Source organism: Xiphophorus maculatus, chromosome 5, assembly GCF_002775205.1.
Source record: "Xiphophorus maculatus strain JP 163 A chromosome 5, X_maculatus-5.0-male, whole genome shotgun sequence".
Lineage (NCBI taxonomy): Eukaryota > Metazoa > Chordata > Actinopteri > Cyprinodontiformes > Poeciliidae > Xiphophorus > Xiphophorus maculatus.
This window is the reverse complement of record NC_036447.1, coordinates 32885287-32903798: the sequence shown is the minus strand read 5'-3', so window position 1 is coordinate 32903798 and position 18512 is coordinate 32885287. Positions and strand designations below refer to the sequence as shown.

Sequence of the window (18512 nt, the reverse complement as noted above, 5' to 3'; positions counted from 1 at the left end):
GTGATGTTTCCCCAGGGTGATTGTTGATTACTTCATGGACCAAGTGCTTCTCACAGATGGCTTTGATGGTGCTTTCATTCAAATGTGCATAATCAGCCTCTGACAAGTGTCTTTTTGTGAATTGTTGTATCCTCTCCAACTCTTTTTGTGACGATGTGTCATCAGGTGCTTTGCCATGAGGACGTCTGGACAGCCCGTCTGCGTCCTGATTCTGCTTACCAGCTCTATACTGTAGCTGGAAATCGAACGTCGACAGAGCGGCCAACCATCTGTAGCTCGTGGCGTCGAGCTTAGCTGAGGTAAGAATGTACGTTAATGGATTGCTATCTGTGACAGCAAGGAATGTGGCTCCGTACAGGTAATCCTGGAATTTCTCTGTTACTGCCCACTTAAGGGCAAGAAATTCTAATTTGTGAGCAGGATACCTGGACTCACACTTTGACAGACCTCGGCTTGCATAAGCAATGACGCGCTTCTGTCCCTGTCGCTCCTGGTAGAGAGCGGCACCGAGGCCCGAAGTGCTTGCATCTGTATGTAAAATGTAAGAGAGCTTGGGGTCAGCAAATCCGAGGATGGGTGCGGTTGTCAGTTTTTCAATTATGGTGTCGAACGCTGTTTGGCAAGCGAGCGTCCATCTGTCACCAAAGCCGTCCTTTGGATTGAAATACTTCTCAGGGTTCACTGTGGTTTTTGCGTGCTTCCTTAGCGGTGGATAGCCAGCAGTGAGCTCGTTGAGTGGCTTCACAATCTTTGAGTAGTCTTTAATGAACCGTCGGTAGTAACCACAGAAACCCAGGAAGGTTCTTAGCTCCTTCAAGTTGTTTGGTTTTGGCCAGGTTTTTAATGCCGCTACTTTGTCAGGGTCGGTCTCAATGCCCTTTTCAGACACAATGTGGCCGAGGTATCTTACAGAAGTTCGGTAGAACTTGCATTTCTTTGGTGACAGTTTCAAACCAAACTCTTTCAATCGGTTGAGCACGCACATCAACCTTTCCTCGTGCTCCTCCAATGTAGAGGAGAAGATGATGAGGTCGTCCAGAAAAACTAGGGCTTGCTTCAAGTTCAACCCTCCCATACAACGCTCCATAAGCCTCTGGAACGTGCTAGGGGCGTTGGTTATTCCCTGAGGCATCCTGTTGAATTCAAAGAATCCTAGAGGGCAGACGAATGCGGTTTTGTGTTTGTCTGCTTCCTCCATCTCTATTTGATAGAAGCCTGATTTGAGATCGAGAACCGAGAACCACCTGGACCCGGTCAACGCTGAGAAGGATTCTTCCAGATTAGGTAAGGCATATGAATCCTTTACCGTTTGTGCGTTTAATTTTCTATAATCTATGCAGAGTCTGACATCGCCATCTTTTTTCCTGACAACTACGATTGGCGAGGAGAAAGGCGATTCTGATTCACGGATGACTTCTGCATCGAGGAGTTGCTGGAGATGGGTACGCACAGCCTCTATGTCCTGCGGATGTATAGGTCTTGGCCTATGTTTGAATGGTGTCTCGTCACTGAGAGTTATATGGTGTTTGATTCTGTCAGTGCGGCCAAAGTCAAGCTCATGTCTTGCAAACACCTCTGGCATGGAGCTCAATTTCTCTGTTATCCTCTCTTTCCACTCGTTGGGTACAGGAGAATCAGTAAGGTCAAAGTCGAGATTTGGTTTTTGGTCAGGTTTTGTAGGAGAGTCTGAGCCAGGGGTCTTGACAGGTTGAACACTCTCAACAACATGTATCTCTGCTATCACAGCCCTTGGGGACATGGTGATGTCATGCTGTGACTCGTTTTTGAGCGTGACTGGGATGCAGCGTGATGGCTTTGGTGGTAGACTCACCAGACTATCTGCCACCAGGATGCCGCCAGGCAGGGACGATGACTTTGGTGACTCTACCATCACCCACTTTCCAACGTCAGATGTCCTGCAGCTCACTGATCCTTGAAGGACTTTGGTCTGTCCAGCTGAAATGGTCTCGAGGTCTCTACCATGAAGTCTCACCTTCCCCAGGTTGGAATCAACAGACAGTTTTTTCCGGATTTCAAGGGTCTTTAAGACGACTTTGTAGCCATAAGGAAGAGACTCAAAGTTTTGAGGTGCAATCTCTGCATACTTCTCATAGAGAACATCCAAGGTATTTGTGCCTATAAGCACTGATGACAACGTGGAGCGCATGTCAGGTACAACCAAGACCAGTGTAGGTACCTCGATGTCGACTCCAAGCAAGCTCTTTGGGAATCTGATGGTGGCCTCAACATAGCCAAGGTAAGGGACGCTTTGACCGTTGGCTCCTTCCACTTCTAGCAGGTCGTTCAAAGAATTGAGAGGCAAGTGAGACAGGTTCTCTAGATAGAAGGAGTTGGGAATTGTTGATACTTGGGAGCCTGAATCCAACAAGCAGCTACAGTCTTTGTCAGCTATGGTCACTTGTGCGGTGCACTTGGCTCCAATCAGACCTTTTGGCAAAGTTACTGACTGTCTTTGTGTGTGAGAGTACACATGGGCTCTGTGCAACTTCTTTTTGGGACATTTTGCCTGTGTTCCAGTCCCTGTTTGTCCCACAACCGGAACTGGGTCTAGTTTAAAGGATCAGGCTTTGAAGTGCCATGTTGTCTGTCCCATGCTAACTGCTTTTCTTTTAGCTGCTTCCTCTTCTCAGCCACCAGAGATGGGTTTGGCTCGCTTTCACACTGAGGCTTAATATGCCCATCCTCTCCACATCTAAAGCAATACCAGGGCCTTGGTCTATTGCTTGTGCTGATGCTTGCATCTCGGCTGTGGGGCTGCAACCTTTGAGATGTGTGAGTGATAGCTGGGGAATGTGTGCCAGCTGTCTGGGGAGCTAGTGGTCTGGCAGCAGATTTAGCTTTTCTATTGTCTTTCTGCGTGATGCGTGTGAGCTGGGACTGTAGGTCAGCTATTTGTTTCTTTAAGTCTTGGATTTCAGACCTGTGATCAGGAGCTGGCTGAGATGAGCCGCAGTCCTCTTCACTCTGCACATAAATGCCTTGATAATGAGAAGACACTCTTGGTTTTGAAACGTTGAAGTGCTGTTTCATGCGTGAAGCTTTGGAAGAACGTTTGTCTTCTGCTGTACGGAGTAACAGGAGAAGTTCAGCAAAGGTAGGTGGATTCTGCTTCTTTTGTTCTAGCTGGAGTTCAGCTATCAAGATGTTATCCCAACAGCCTCTGACAAACTGCCTGAGAAGATGCCGATCAAGGTCGCTTGCAGTTACACCTCCCCTTCTGAGGGTGGTGCTCAGCATGACCTGTAGCCGTTGTAGGTAAGCTGAGGGTTTCTCACCATTATCCTGCATTGTGTTGAGATACTTGGCAAAGAGGTCATCTCCATCCTCGACTGTGCCAAAAGCAGAGTCCAAGATCTCTAAATACGCACTAAGGGGAGAATCAGGTGTCAGGTGCTTCACGATGTCAATAGCAGGTGATAAGAGACTTTCAAGAAGCTTTCGCGACTTGTAAAGATCAGACTGTGTCATATCTTTAAGGAGAAGTTCCACACTGGAGCGCCATGTCTCATAATCTACTTCACTGTTGGGACGTGGGACACACCCAGAGAAGGGTCTGAGTCTCAAGGAAGTGTGCACCTGCAGAGCAGAGTCTTCATTTCTCACTATGTGCTCAACAATTACTTTTTGTATATCAGATGGATTGACGTCAGAGAGTTTCAGAGCGGGTTGTGCCTTTTCTTTAGATGGTGTCGATGGTGGGGACCAATGATGTTGAACGTGCTGCTGCGGGGCCATACTGGGCAGGAGGCCTACATGTGCAGCATATTCAGGGGCATCTTCATCTTGGGACTCTGAGTGATCTAGATCAACAGTCTCACTAATGAGGGAGAGCTCTTCTCTGAGGACAGCTGCAAAGTCTTTACCAGTCTGTTTTGCAATGTCCTTTAACTCGGAAAGGTAAGTCTGTGTAGCTGTTTTGCTAACTACAGGTGTGTAAACATTAGCTAAGGCTCTGATGTAGTAGGTGACATCAGTCCTAGTCTTACTGTTAAGCCTGTATGGCAATGAAGGTAAGAGAGATTGCATAGCTACACTATACGTATACTCTACAATAATCTGCTTGGCTGACTCTGGTTCAGTGAGGTCTACTGGAATTACCCTTTGAATGGAACCATATTGTTTCAGGAAGTCGCTTAGTTCGTCATCAGTTTCTGTGTCAGTTATACCGCTAACTATGACTGAGTTAGGGATTTTTACACTACTGGTTTGAACGACATCCATTTTTTATTCTTTTTACACTAAGAACAATATTATACGGTCTCTGGTTTCTAGTTTAAATGCTTTAAGCCACTCCTGGCTGGCTCGCCAAGTTGTAGCACCGGTATCACACGGCTAACTGTGCTACTGGACCAGTTCTAGGCTCTAAGGAGTGGGGAAGCAAGAATAACAACACCAGAGACCGCTGCTTTAAATGCAAAAAGCCAGCAATTTACTGAATGCAAAACACACATGAAACACAATACACAAAACCCCCCTAAAAAAAGAAGAAAAAGAAAAATGTATCACTTCTTTTTACTCACTAGTTCACCTAGCTTATTTCAGTAAAACTAATCTAATTTAGTTAGGCCAGTCTCTTTTTCCTAGGTTATTTTAGTCAAACTAATTTAAGTTAGTTAGACCGGTCTCCTTTTCTTAGGTTGCACCTATTTTAGGATTCCTATTTTTTCTCTGAGTTAACTCGCTTTTTTTTTCTTTCACAGGTAAGGAAATACCTTCAAACAAATCAAAGTGGACCACAATTATTCAATTCACATTCAGAGACATAACATATGAAAAGCCAAGTATGCCACTTTAAACTCGAGTTCAAGTCCAAATGTGAATTCAGGTTCTCAGTTCAATGAAAAGCTTCAGTTTTGATTCAGTCCAGAAAAATAATGATAATTTCACCAGTTCTTAAATCAGTTCTTAATCCTGTTCAGTTCGGTTTGAACCAGTTCCTGAAGTTCCTACCGCTCCGGCAGCGAATTATCATACGCAGGAGAGTCCCTCCCTGATATGATGGAGAAGATGAATTGAAGGTCTAGGTCTGGCTCGCCATCTTGAATCCCGTCTGTGAATGTGGACGTCGCACACGGCAGACCAATCTTCGCTCCGACTGAGCTTCCAACCGAACAAAAAAACCTGACCTGTGTAACAGGCCACAAACACGACAAAACTCTTTTTAAATCCTTAAATTATACAAATAAATTCTTCTTCATAAACTCAACATATTAACTGGATAACCGTTTATACATTAACCTGATCACAGTTTATAACGGAGTATTTCTTTCAAACAGCTACGTCTTAAGCGTTAGCTTTCTGCCAAAAGGAAAAGTACAATACGGTGAATATGTAAGAAAATAAACACAAAACTCACCAAAACCGATGTAACTCAGTTCTCATAAAATCCCAGTCAGTTTCCGACCAGGTAAATTATGTCTTCTTAACTATAATATTAACTTTTTTTTTTCCGTTAATCAATCAACTGCTCTTTTCCTCCGATTCCTCCTCTGTTCTCTCCCTCTGGTTTGTGCACCGCAGCGTCACCCAGGCGTCGCGTCTGTGACGCTGGTTCCTTAAAGGGGCAGCGACGTTATTCTCTGTTCAGACTTTTAATCCGCTATTTATTCTTATTTATGTCAGATTTTAACATGGGCAAGTATTTATTCCTATTTATTCAGATTTTAACTGAGCAGCTATTTATTCCTTTTTATTCAGATTTTAACTGAGCAGCTATTTATTCCTATTTGTCAGATTTTAACGTGGGTTACAAAACGGTAACGGTTAATTAAACGACAAAACCGAACAAATTAAAAACAGTATTTGTTATGAGGAAAAGAAAAAAAAAACTAACCTCCATATTGTGGTGCAGCAAATATAATCCTTGCTCGCGATGTCTCCAGTTCTTAATCCAAAGCTTTGATTTTTTGTTGCGTCTTTTTTGGGTTAACATCAGTCCACAAACTAAAGCTACCGCTTCCACGTCATTGTCGTTGTCCATGTTTGTATCCTCTATATTCAGGTGTGGTAGCGCAGAATTTTATTGGATTTTGTATCTGGAATTGGAATGTCCTTGAATGAAACCTCACAGTCTACGATCGAACCCGTTACACCTACGATTTTAAATCGGCTAGTGTGTGGTCGCTCACGTTTTGAGAATAGACCGACTATTCTAAAATCGCGTGTGAACTGGGCTTAAGTGACTTAATAAATCTGTGTGATTTATTAAGTGACACTCACTAAAATTGAGCAAGTTAATGAGAACTTATTTTTAAGTCAAGAAAACTAATTAGATTTAGAGTTTGTATGTAACCATAAGTGTTTTTTTATTGCAGCAAATTTGAATGTGTTTTATTTTAACAGTAATTTTGAATTCTGATTAAAGCTGTATACTTTTAATTTTTGATGTAGCATTTTCTGCCTTGTGCTGTTGTATAACTGTTGATTTGTTTTCCCTCAACTTAGAGACTTACAGCAGTTAGAGCAGCTTTTCCAACAGTTAGTAGAGCAGCTTTTCACGGAGCAACTAAAAATATTGTTTCATACTGGCAGCCCCTTCAGTCAAAGGTGTGTTGATTGTAAAAAGTATTTCCTTTAATGTATATTTTGTTTGTTAATATGTTTATTTATCATAGACTTGAAGTAACATAAGAATGAAAACATTGTAAAATGATTAGTTAGAGACATCCTATATGTATTTCAGCTCTTATGCTGGTGATATGTGGATTACAACGCTAAAGGAATTAAATCACATAAAAACCATGAGTAAAGCTCCATCCTTGTGCTACAGAGTTAAATTAGTATGTCATTGCAACTTACTCACAATCATCAAGTTAGTCAAGTTGGGTAAACATATGATGCACAGCGTACACATACTAACATTTTTGAGTTGTGTGAATTTGATTTTTATGATGCAGCAAATTTGTATACATTTTAAAGTAAAATCTGCTCATTTGATTTAGTTTTATTTAAGGCAATTGTTTTCCAATATTTTCCTTAGTATACTGTACTGTGTACAGGTTAGTATGTTAAGTAAACCAAACGTAAAACTAATAGTTACACTTACATTTTTCAGGGCAATCGGTTTCCAAAACATTTTAAGTAAAGTCAACCTGTCAAGTTTTAGAGTGTACTAACCTTCTGCCTCACAGACCAGTCCTCTCCTATAACTCCCCCACTCAGCTCCTTCAGACTAGCCAGCAGCAAATCTGCAAAAACCTGGTGGAACTGAGCACCTGCTGAGCTCACAGGAGCTACTTCTCAGATCAACGCTGGTAAAAACGTTCTTAAAGGGTTGATAGAGGAGCCATGTTGTGATGACTTCCTGAAGACTGAGTTTCATAAAAACAGGGGTTTTTAAAGCGGCAGTGACCCAATTTCAAGGTGTTAGATTAGGAAATAAAATTTCTTTTAATTTCATATTTATAGAGTTTTTTCTATAACAAATGAAGTTAACATACTGATTACACTATAAAATGACACCATGGACCTGAAAAACATATAATTCTGTCTCTTTGAACTTGTCCACATCTGTATTCCTGACCTGTCTGTTGTGTTGGTTGTTCTAAATGATGCTGTTTGGTCACCGATGTTCTCTAACAAACCTTTGAGACTTCACAGATTCTATTTGTGACTTCTTAAGACAATTGGTAGTACTGGTTTTTATTTAGGTGTATCAGTGTGAAGGAGGAGGATCAACTAAAATGTCTGCCACATTTTTCAGAATTTCATTGCCAGAATGTTAAACCCCTTGTTCTGCCTCTATCACCCTGAACAGGTCTCAGTAACATCATTGGCATCATTGTGTACATATCAGCCAACTCTGGGGACCCCAGTCAGAGCGACAACAAGAAGAGCTACTCCTACGGTTGGTCGTTTTATTTTGGAGCTCTGTCTTTTGTGCTGGCCGAGATGGTGGGTGTCCTGGCAGTACACGTGTTTATAGAAAAGCACAGGCAGCTTCGCACCAAAGGCCGGCCCTCACTCATGAAGCCTCCAGTCTCCCGAAACTCTTCATCATACCGCAACCGATACTACTACAACCACAGCAGACGCTATAGCTACCGCAGCAATCACAGCACAGCAGACTCAACCTGCCACGGTTACCAAACATCACTACTACGTGACCAGGAGCCAAGCATTTCAGCTGAATCTAAAGTCACCATGGTGGCTGGTCTGCCTATGCCAATGACAATGGGCTCAGAGTTTATGCTGTACGCCTTAGCTTCACCGCTAAAGAAGAATAAGATTGACTTCGGGGTGGAGGACTTGACAACTGCAGCCCTTCACAACACAGACATGCTGCCGGGAAACTGTGTGTCCAATCGAAGAACCACTCCTGTCTGAGCAACACAGGGTTGATAAGGGACAAAAGACAGTCATCTCTTGGACCTCTCGACGCGAGCAGAGTGCAGACTTCTTTGTTGATCAAATATTTATTTCAGATGCAGACCAGATCATTTTTTCTTTGATTTATAACAGTAAAGCAGTCAACAAGAGCACAGTTTAATATCCATTAAACTGCAGTAGCTTGTGCTGTTGCTAAGGTACAGTTGATACAGCTGACACCAGAAATTTACAGGCATTGTGTAGGAGAGCACAGCCATGTTTTTCACTTTCTGACATTTAACTGGACAAAAATATTCCAGATTTTGATTATTTAGGATTGCCAAATCATTTCTTTTTGCTTAATATTAGAATAATGAGATATTCTTGCTTTCCTTAAATTCAGAAGTTTTGTCATTAAGCTATTTAGAAAAGCCCAGACATAACTTTATAAATTCTTCTAGGTTAATTCACAACATCTGAGTTAAATGAAGATACAACTATGAATATATTTTAAGAACAACACTCAAACCCACTGCTTCCTTGTGAGGCACCATGGGAAAATATAAAAATCAGCAAAGATATCAAGAAGAAAGCACAAGTATGGTTCTTCCTTGGGTACAGTGAAAGTACTCAATTCTTTTCTTCAAACATTTACATGTAAGTGTTATGGATATATGATTCTGTGTTTTCCTCTGTCTCTTTTATCTGTATAAACACACACACACACATACACGCAGCCCCCCCCCCCCTCACACACACACAAATGTTTATGTTTATGAAAGCTACAAGCTTTCATAAACATAACATATTAGAATGGAGATAGTCACACATAAACAAAAACTTAGGGTCCAGAATGATAAGATTAAACAAGAACTCGCGCTACATGTTGCTTTACTTGGAGTCACCCCTAAAGTGAGCTGAGTGGAGCCCAGTGCTGGATGACATGTTACATTTGATTATTTTCAGCATTAAAGCCTCTTTTATACTTAAACAAATCTTATTATTCCTCAAGACAATTCTGAATTGGTAAACAGACCTGAGTGTTGCAAGGAAGGGATAAGGGGGCAGCAGAAGACATGTATAAATACCACTGTAGTTTTCAATCAGCATTCCGTTCAGGGAAGGGGCAATTTCTGTTGCAGGGAAGAAAAGCAAACCTGTCTGAGCGTATAATTGTCTACATTACACAAGAACAAGACTAAAAACAGCTTGTAAAAATGCTGAAGCTGGTTAGAAAGTTTTATTGTCCAGAGTGAAACAAATCCTGCACAAACATGGGCAGAAAGGTCACTCAGAGAAGAAGAAACCATTGCTCCAAAAGCAACATACAAAGTCCAGCTGCATGTGCACTCAGGTACAAATTCATTAATTTTTGGAGACTTGTACTTCAGCCTGGTAAAACTTATATTGAAGGGGCAGTATTATGTAAAATAGTGTGTTTTTTACATCATGTTATAAAGTAATTCCCTCATAAAAAATAAAAAAAACATGGTGCTGAAACGTAGTTATAATGATGTTGAAGGCGAATTGTCGGAAAGAGTAGGATCTTTTTAAGGAGACAGAGGCCCAATTTCAAGGCGTTTGAGAAGTCAAATTTCTTTGGACTGGAGATGCAACTGTGAAACTGTCTGTAAGAAGGGACAGAGCAGACTGGACTTCTTGAGGAAGCCAAGAACCTTTAAGTTTTGCAGCAAGATGCTGCAGATCAACTATAAGTCTGTTGTTGAGAGCGTCATCTCTTCATCCATCAGCATCAGCGCCAGGGACCTGAAAAGGCTCAACAGCCTGATATAGAAGGCTGGTTCTGCTCTGGGGACGACTGTGGAACCTCTGGAGATGACGATGCAAAGAAGGATTCTTCATAAAATCAAGAAAGTTATGAACAACTCTGACCATCCTCTTCATGAGACTGTCTGGGGAAAGCAAAGTATCTTCAGTCAGAGGCTTCTTCAGATTCAGTGCAGTACAGACCGCTGCAGAAGATCTTTTCTGCCAACAGCCATCGCTATCTTAAATGGCTCTTTAAGAGTCTAAATTAATGAGTTACAACAACATTTAATTTCCCTTTGGGATTAATAAAGCATTTTTGAATTTGAATTTGATTTGAATTTTAAGTCATGTTTGATATATACAGCATTACCATTGCTAATTACCCCTGAACTGTTGCATTGCTGTGTCAATGCAACTACTCTCTGTACTTACTGTGAGTACATTTTATGTACCAAACAAACCAGACTCAATATGATTTCATCTTTTGCATCAACACTCTGCATTATATGCAAAATGTTATTCTAAATGGTAATGAGAGTATTCATGATGCCAACAAAGCTAAATGCAACCCAATGATCCATATATCCGACAGGGACATAACTGGGTCTTGTTCCTGTCCTTTTTTTTGTCATACATGTTCAAAATCAAAACACCTTTAGATCCTCTAGTACAGTGGTTCTCAAACTTTTTTCAGTGATGTACCCCCTTAAGAATATATTTTTAGTCAAGTACCCCCTGACACGGGCAAAACATTTTTGGAATTAAAAAGAGGTACAGTGCTTTAAAATCACTGTCTGATTTATTAAAGCCAAACAACTTATATCAGTGAACCTGACAAATACATCCATATTACAAACATTGCATGGTTAAACAAAAAAGAAAAACAGAAGACGGTGACCACCAGGAAGGTATAAAACCAGTCAAACCGTTTTATTTTAAAGGATATTGAAACTAAATACTGAATATAAAATTCAGTGCATGAACACACATTTATATTTTATCGAACTTTTTACAAAATAATTTTTCCCAAGACTTATTATGAGGAGCCTACTGATTTTTTAAAGATATTTTGAAAAGCGTCACGTACCCCCTGCAGTACCTCCATGTACCCCCAGGGGTCCGCGTACCCCCATTTGAGAACCACTGCTCTAGAGCACATGTGTCAAACTCAAGGCCCGGGGGCCAAATCTGGCCTGCCGTAGCTTTTTATGTGGCCCTCTGGACCATCAATAATTCCCTCCAGTTTTTCACAAATCTGCAAAATTCACACAAAATTAACAAATCCCCACATTCTTTCTAATTTCATTGAATTTTTTTTCCCTCAAATTTGGCCAAAAACATTGGGTTTATTTGATGTCAAGTTATAGTCTGTGACCAATACAGTGATTAATAACAAGTGAAGGGATTTTTTGATTGGTTTTTAATCAGTGTGAAAAGACGTTGAAAATAGTTTCATTTTAAGAAGCACTTATTGAATGCTGAAACAACTATTTTTTGATCTTTTTAGCAATTTAATGGGTTTTATCAGTACATTCTGGCACAACCGGCCCTTCAAGAACATTCAGATTTTTGATATGGCCCAAAATAAAAATGTGTTTGACACTGCTGCTCTAGAGCTACAAAGACACACTGTCTTTCAATGTGTCTGCATGTGTATGGATAAGTGAACATTCCATACATGTAATCTAAGAGTCTGCCATTTTGATTGTGCAATTGAGTCCTTGTTTACATAAGATAAAGCTTCTGAATAAACAGTTTACAGCAAAAATATAGGTAAGGGTTCATGTGTACTATTGTTGCTTTTGTGTTGCATCTCAGGAGTCTACAACTGAGAGTGCATATTCATATATTTTCCCTTACATTAGTGACAAGGAAACAAGTACACTCACCGGCCACTTTATTAGGTACATCTATCCAACCACTCATTTGCGCAAATGTTAGCTTACATGGTAACAACTCAATGCATTTAGGCACGTAGATATGGCCAAAATCATCTGCAGAGAGCTACAGAGAAAAAGTTCTGGATGATGGCGACTATACACTCACCGGCCAGTTTATCAGGTACACCTGTCCAACTGCTCATTGATGCAAATGTTGAATCAGCCAATCACATGGCAGCAACTCAATGCATTTAGGCATGTAGACATGGCCAAGGCGATCTACTGCAGTTCAAACCGAGCTTCAGAATGGGAAAGGAAGGTGATTAAAGAGACTTTTGAACATACAATAGTATGGTAGTTGATGCCAGGCTTGCTGGTCTGAGATTTTCAGAGATGCTGATCTACTGGGATTTTCACACACAACCATCTCCAGGGTTTACAGAGAAAATCCAGTGAACGGCAGTTCTGTGGGCCAAATGCCTTGTTGATGCCAGAGGTCAGAGGAGAATGGTCAGACTGGTTTGAGCTGATAGAACTGCAACAGTAACTCAAATAAACACTCGTTACAACTGATGTATGCAGAAAAGCATCTCTAAATGCACAATAGAATAGAATAGAATAGAATTACTTTATTCATCCCAGCAGGGAAATTATTTAGCAGTTACAGCAGCATAGAGACAAGACACACAACAACCACCACTGAGTAGCAATTGTAGACAAAATAAAAATAAAATATAACATGCTGTCAATATAAAAAGCAACTTATAGCAGTCCTTGCAAAGATTCAAAAAATGCAGATACAGTATGTATATGTAAATATATGTACAGCAAGTGTGCCACAGTGCAGTTGTGCAAAATTGGACTGATTAGTGCAGAACAATGATTTAGCTTTTATTGTACAGTGAGATGGCGTGTGGCAGGAAGGATTTCCTGTATCTGTCCCTACGACAGCGGAGCTGGAGCAGCCTATGTGAGAAGGTGCTGAAGGTGTTGAACCTTGAGGCGGATGGGCTACAGCAGCAGAAGACTGCACGTGGTGCAACTCCTGTCAGCTAAGAACAGGAAACTGAGGCAACAATTCGCACAGGCTCACCAAAATTAGATAATATAAAATTGGAAAGACGTTGCCTGGTTTGATGAGTCTTGATTTCTGCTGCAACATTCAGATTCAGTAGGGTCAGAATTTGGTGTCAACATCATGGAGCCATGGATCCATCCTGCCTTGTATCAACAGTTCAGGCTGGTGGTGGTGCATTGGTGTGGGGGATATTTTCCTGGCACACTTTGGGCCCATTAGTCCAATTGAACATTGTGTCAACGCCACAGCCTACCTGAGTATTGTTGCTGACCATGTCCATCCCTTTATGACTGCAGTGTATCTATTTTCTGATGGCTACTTCAGTAGGATGGAAGTAGCCATGTCATAAAGCGCGAATTATCTCAGACTGGTTTCTTGAACACGACAACGAGTTCACTGTGCTCGAATGGCCTCCACAGTCACCAGATCTCAATCCAATAGAGAACCTTTGGAATGTGGTGAAATGGGACATTCACATCATGTCAGGAACGATGCGGTGTAGGTGGTGAGGTAGACGCAGATGACCCAGGTGAGATGAATAATGGTTGTTTTAATGATAAGGAAACGTCCAAAACAGTCCAAAACAGGTCCAATAACACAGGCAGCATGACTGAGCGGAAGCCAGGGCTCAACGCCGGTAGCAACTGATTACGACTGGACACACAAAGGACTGAGCGCACATTAGACAAGGACCCTACAAAGACACAGACACACAGGTGACACTAAATACACAGGAGGTAATCAGGGATTGAGAAACACCTGGGAGTAATCAAAGGGAGGACAGAACAACACGAAGACTCAGGGACACGGAAAACTCTAAATAAACACACAGAAAAACACAGAACATGACACATCATGGATGTGCAGTCAACAAATCTGCAGTAACTGAGTGATGCTATCATGTTAATATGAACCAGACTCTGAGGAATGTTTCCAGTACCTTGTTGAATCTATGCCACAAAGGATTTAGGTAGTTCTGAAGGCAAAAGGGAGTCCAACCCAGTACTAGCAAGGTGTACCTAATAAAGTGACTGGTGAGTGAGTGCATATGAGGAACAAGCATTTCATGTTCTTTTGTGTGAGCATGCATGAATAAACTATGTTACAGCATAGTTACAGTACACAAAGTGGAACATCTTCAGAGGACATGCTGTACATCTTAGTATCAGGAGGCAATGAAATGAGATGCACTACTAAGACAACAGGAGCAGTAGCTCTGGACTGTCTATACATTAAGTGTGTTTTGCTTTGTGCCAGCGGGAGAAAAACAATACTGAGCCCAAACGTCATTTGAAATCATTTAGAATGTCAGTTTCACAGAGAGTCATGACAACAGGAGGGTTTGAGTTTCCAAAGTCTGTGATACTGCTGGATAATCAGAAAAACTGGACTGCTAACATTTTTCTATATTAATACAATTATACGTATATATAAAGAATAGCAGAACTAAGATATTGTTTTAGAGTCCATTTGTTAGCACAAATTTTTAATGGGCAATTGTTCAATTTTGCATTTTCCTATCCCCCAAAAATATGGAATTCTTAGTTTTCCTCTTTTTTTTTCAACCATTATTTCCCATACGTGCTCCTTTTGCTGTCTTTATATGCAAAAATATCCAAACGTCCTGGTAGATTATTCTGTTGTATTTTATTTCATTCGGCTTGATTTTCTTGAGAAGGTGTAGGATGTTGTAAGTTTGCTTTCTTCTTAATCTTCTGGTTTCCTTTTCTTGCCTAGTCGCTCCCAACATGTTTTGAGAATTCAAAAGTAAAGAGTTTCCACTGTTTTGAGGACTTTTTCCCCCATTTGAGCTTTATTAATAAACAATAGAAAACAACATATTTATTTGGTTAAATAGAAAATGTGTGACGTCATTCACAGAACTAAATTCTGACTTCCGCCACAACAAAATACCGCATACATCCGGTTCCGTCCAGCGCCATTTTGATGAAACAGCGAGGAGACGAGCACCACGGACCAACGAGATGGATTTATGGATTTAAACCGAAAAAACATCTGAATTACTTTCATTTCTGTTGGGAATATTACCGTCGAAGTTAACCATTTTCTCCTTAATCGTGTAACTGACGGATTTAGAAGATTATCTGGCTGCCGACTGGGGTGTTACCGTTAGCTGTTAGCTTTTGTTAGGCCGTTGGTGTTTCATAATGTGTTGAGTAGCATGCTAGTTAGCATTTATACGCATCTAACGAAATCAGAGAGACATTTTAGGGTCTGGTAGTGTCTAAAAAAATCTTGTGGACTCCTTCGGAGGATTTCTCAGAATTTTTGGGACTTTTTTTTTTTTTTACAGGGCCCGGTAGTCTTTAAAAAAAGGAACTGCACCAGAACGACACTAAATAAGACTGTTGCTCAGGAAAGTCAAGGCCCGCTGCTAGCTGCCTGAGCGGCTTGTGGCGCTTTGGGTTTCCACCAAGGACAATTCACCAAGGACTTGGCCTCATTTATATCAGTATCGTAAAATTTACTGTGCTGCATGAGCTCTCTTGGATTTGGTGGCATTACAATGTGTTTTCATGAACTTTGGTCTCGTACGTCGTACATTTTTCTGTGGCACTTACTTGATATGGACTCTGTCGTCCTCTGCGAGCTGAGCCTTAATACATTTTAGCCCTTTCTCTTGTCAAGAGTGTTTCAACAAACTGGAAGAAGGTTTACCAATTAAAGTCTAAACATTTAGCCTCATGTGTTCAGTGTTGACGCTGTTTTTTATATAACAGATCTGTTTTTTCCCTTATCTTGTGCTTGATTGAGGTTATAAGTAGACCTGTAAAAATGTCGTGTGTTCACTATAAATTTTCTTCCAAACTGGACTACAACACAGTCACGTTCGATGGACTGCATATTACACTTAGCGAGCTTAAGAAGCAGATTATGGCTCGGGAGCGCCTCAAGGCCACAGACTGCGACCTGCAAATCACCAATGCGCAGACGCGAGAAGGTATTCTATTTGCTGACACATTGCACAATAACTGAAAAAAATTGATTCTGTAAGATAACATGATGGAAGAAAACTCATGTGTGTTTTATGCTTTAATGTAGTATTGAATAAAAGGCGTAAAGTGGCCTACAGGTTTTTGATATGTATTTGGGCAGTTGATGTGATTATTCTCTGTGCTGTTGTTAAAAGTGGCTTAATATTGGAGAACTAATTTATCCTAATGTTGATGAGGCAGGAGTGGAGAAAGTAGTTGTAAAATGCTCTTTATGTTTTGTTCCACATCTTCAGTTATTTTAGTTAAGAGCCTTTTGAGGGCCACTTGAGCCCCGACCTAATCAGACATTAGGCCAAACTGCTTCCTGCACTTGGATATTATTTCAGTCATAAAGCCCTTCCAGTCTAACAATGTTAACATTTCTTTTAAAGTAAGCGCAAAATATCAACATTAAGTGTCTCAATAACCACTGTACTATTCATATTAGATGCCATTTGTATTTGTTACACGGATAAAAAAAATATATTAAAACTTAAAATCAATTTGCTGCTTCACCAAAGTGAACCAGTATCTCATATCAACACATTACCATTTTCCAGTGTCCATATACTAGTTGGTTAGCTATTAAGGGTTCACTGATTGTGATTTTCTGGCCAATCATGATCTTTTAATTTTGACTGACTACAGATTTTTAGATTGAATTTTTTTTTCTGTCTAAAAATGTTCCCCTATGTTTTACTTATGTCATCTACTCCACTGAGCAGAACATTGAAAATTATTCTGTCATCAGTTGTCCAGGTGGCTATTAAGTGCCCCCAAGGTGGATATGAGTTGGTGCATGGACAGCACAAAACATACCAGCAGCTATGGTTCCTTTTTATTTTATTTTTTTTAACAAGGAAAGAAGTTTTGTATGTAACAACACAGGAGCGAAATGACCAGAAAGATACAGAGATCTATATTTTTCAATCCCAGTTCTGCACATATAGTTGATAAATGTCTTGGATGTCACAGGATTTAGAATTTTAATGGTGGCTTTGTGTTTTTTAGAATACACAGATGATGAGGTCCACATCCCAAAACACTCGTCTGTCATCGTCCGCCGCACTCCGATTGGTGGAGTAAAGCCTGCTGGCAGGACGTTCATTGTGTGCGTATTTTTGTATTCACTAATCAATGTTTTAGCTTTGAAGAAGATATTTTCTTTAGCTTTCTGATTCATAGCTAACTTTGCTAATGTTTGCTGTTATGCTTTTGCAGAGATCGTTCTGACACAGCTGTGGTTGGATCTTCTAGACCCGTATGTAAAACAAACCCAGAACAACACTTTGTCCTCCTCCTCACATCTCTCTCTCCCACTCTATCTGGCTTTAGTCACTTCTCTTGAGAACATTATGTCAACAGAAATCCAGTTGAATATTCTGTTCACTTGTTTCCTATATATTAATTTTGTTGTTCTTCAGATTATTACCTTGTTATTTGACGTGTTTCTTGGCAAGTGGTTTGTTGAAGTCACCACAGCTGAAATAATTTGTTACTCTAAAAACAGTTCCTCAGTTCTATTTTGGAAATAGCAATTTAATGTAAAGGGTGACTAAAGGCGATGGCGTTAAAGAACCAAATCAGCCATTTTGTTTATATGCATTGAAATGACTGTTGAATTGTTGCCACATTATAGTTTTCACAAAAGATTGAATCTTTCCTGTGTTTCATGATGAAGTGGATTTGTAGCCTGCTTTATGACCAATGTTTTAAGGTATTTGTAAGAAAAATTGTGGTATTTTTGTATTGATAATTTATTGTCATTGTTGATTTCTGTGAACATATTTTATCTGGTTAAGAACTTAAGGAATTAAAGTGTGCCTGAGATCTATTGTTATTAATTTTGATTCCACTTTAAGGACTGAAGTTGTGTAAGTTGAGTAGATCTATCAGGTTTTTTTTTTTGTTCAGGAAGTTTTTTGTGCATAAACATATATCTGTTCAAATGGTTTCCCATAACTTATCTGTCACTTTTGTCTTGTACAATTTCATCACAAATATATTCATTCCGCCTTGCTTTAAGGATGGTCTGCACATACCCCCTTTAGACCTTCGAACCCTCAGTTTTACGCAGCTGAGCTTTTAGCTTCTAAGATATAGTTTTTAAACAGCTAATTTTGAGCTGATTTTCTTGACTTCAAGAAAATCTGGACTTGTTGAGATTATATTTACAAGGTGATCCTGATGACGCTCCTTTTGCTAAGATGCTGTAATCTGTTCTCGAACCTGTGATGTTGTGAGATGAATGCCCTGATTCTGGAGGCCTTCCATGGTTACTGCAGAGAGAGGTGGAATGGTGTCGTGTGTCCTGTAAGCTGCAGAACCTGTCAATAAAGTTCTTCAGTGGTTCTTTGTCAGATCCACTTGCACCAGATCACTGTGTATTCGCTCCAAGGCATCCTACAGTTTTTTTTTAAATAATTTTTTATTCTTTTGCTGGTGCCCCCTACTACTCAT

The 18512-nt window shown here is 40.3% G+C and overlaps 2 protein-coding genes across 2 annotated transcripts in view; both read left to right on the top strand.

The window, feature by feature from the left end:
- The window catches only part of LOC102228666 (voltage-dependent calcium channel gamma-3 subunit-like), a 44242-nt gene extending 35754 nt beyond the window's left edge, over window positions 1-8488 (top strand). Inside the window, exon 4 of the mRNA XM_023334225.1 lies at window positions 7778-8488. Coding sequence (XP_023189993.1) covers window positions 7778-8346 — 569 coding nt within the window. The 3' untranslated portion in view covers window positions 8347-8488. The remainder of the gene's footprint in view (window positions 1-7777) is intronic.
- A 6488-nt stretch (window positions 8489-14976) lies between these two features.
- Window positions 14977-18429, top strand: LOC102232162 (E3 ubiquitin-protein ligase RBBP6-like). The gene is made up of 3 exons (XM_014475210.2): window positions 14977-16018; window positions 17064-17163; window positions 17274-18429. The coding sequence occupies exons 1-3, from the start codon at window positions 15853-15855 to the stop codon at window positions 17398-17400; spliced, it is 393 nt and encodes a 130-aa protein (XP_014330696.1). The 5' UTR covers window positions 14977-15852; the 3' UTR covers window positions 17401-18429.
- Window positions 18430-18512: the final 83 nt, after the last annotated feature.

What these genes read in the sequence shown, in the direction of transcription:
- LOC102232162 (XM_014475210.2), top strand. Translation starts at nt 15,853, where the DNA reads ATGTCGTGTGTTCACTATAAATTTTCTTCCAAACTGGACTACAACACA. An exon ending in CAATGCGCAGACGCGAGAAG is followed by an intron (nt 16,019 to 17,063) that starts GTATTCTATTTG and finishes TGTGTTTTTTAG; the next exon opens with AATACACAGATGATGAGGTC. An exon ending in GCTGGCAGGACGTTCATTGT is followed by an intron (nt 17,164 to 17,273) that starts GTGCGTATTTTT and finishes ATGCTTTTGCAG; the next exon opens with AGATCGTTCTGACACAGCTG.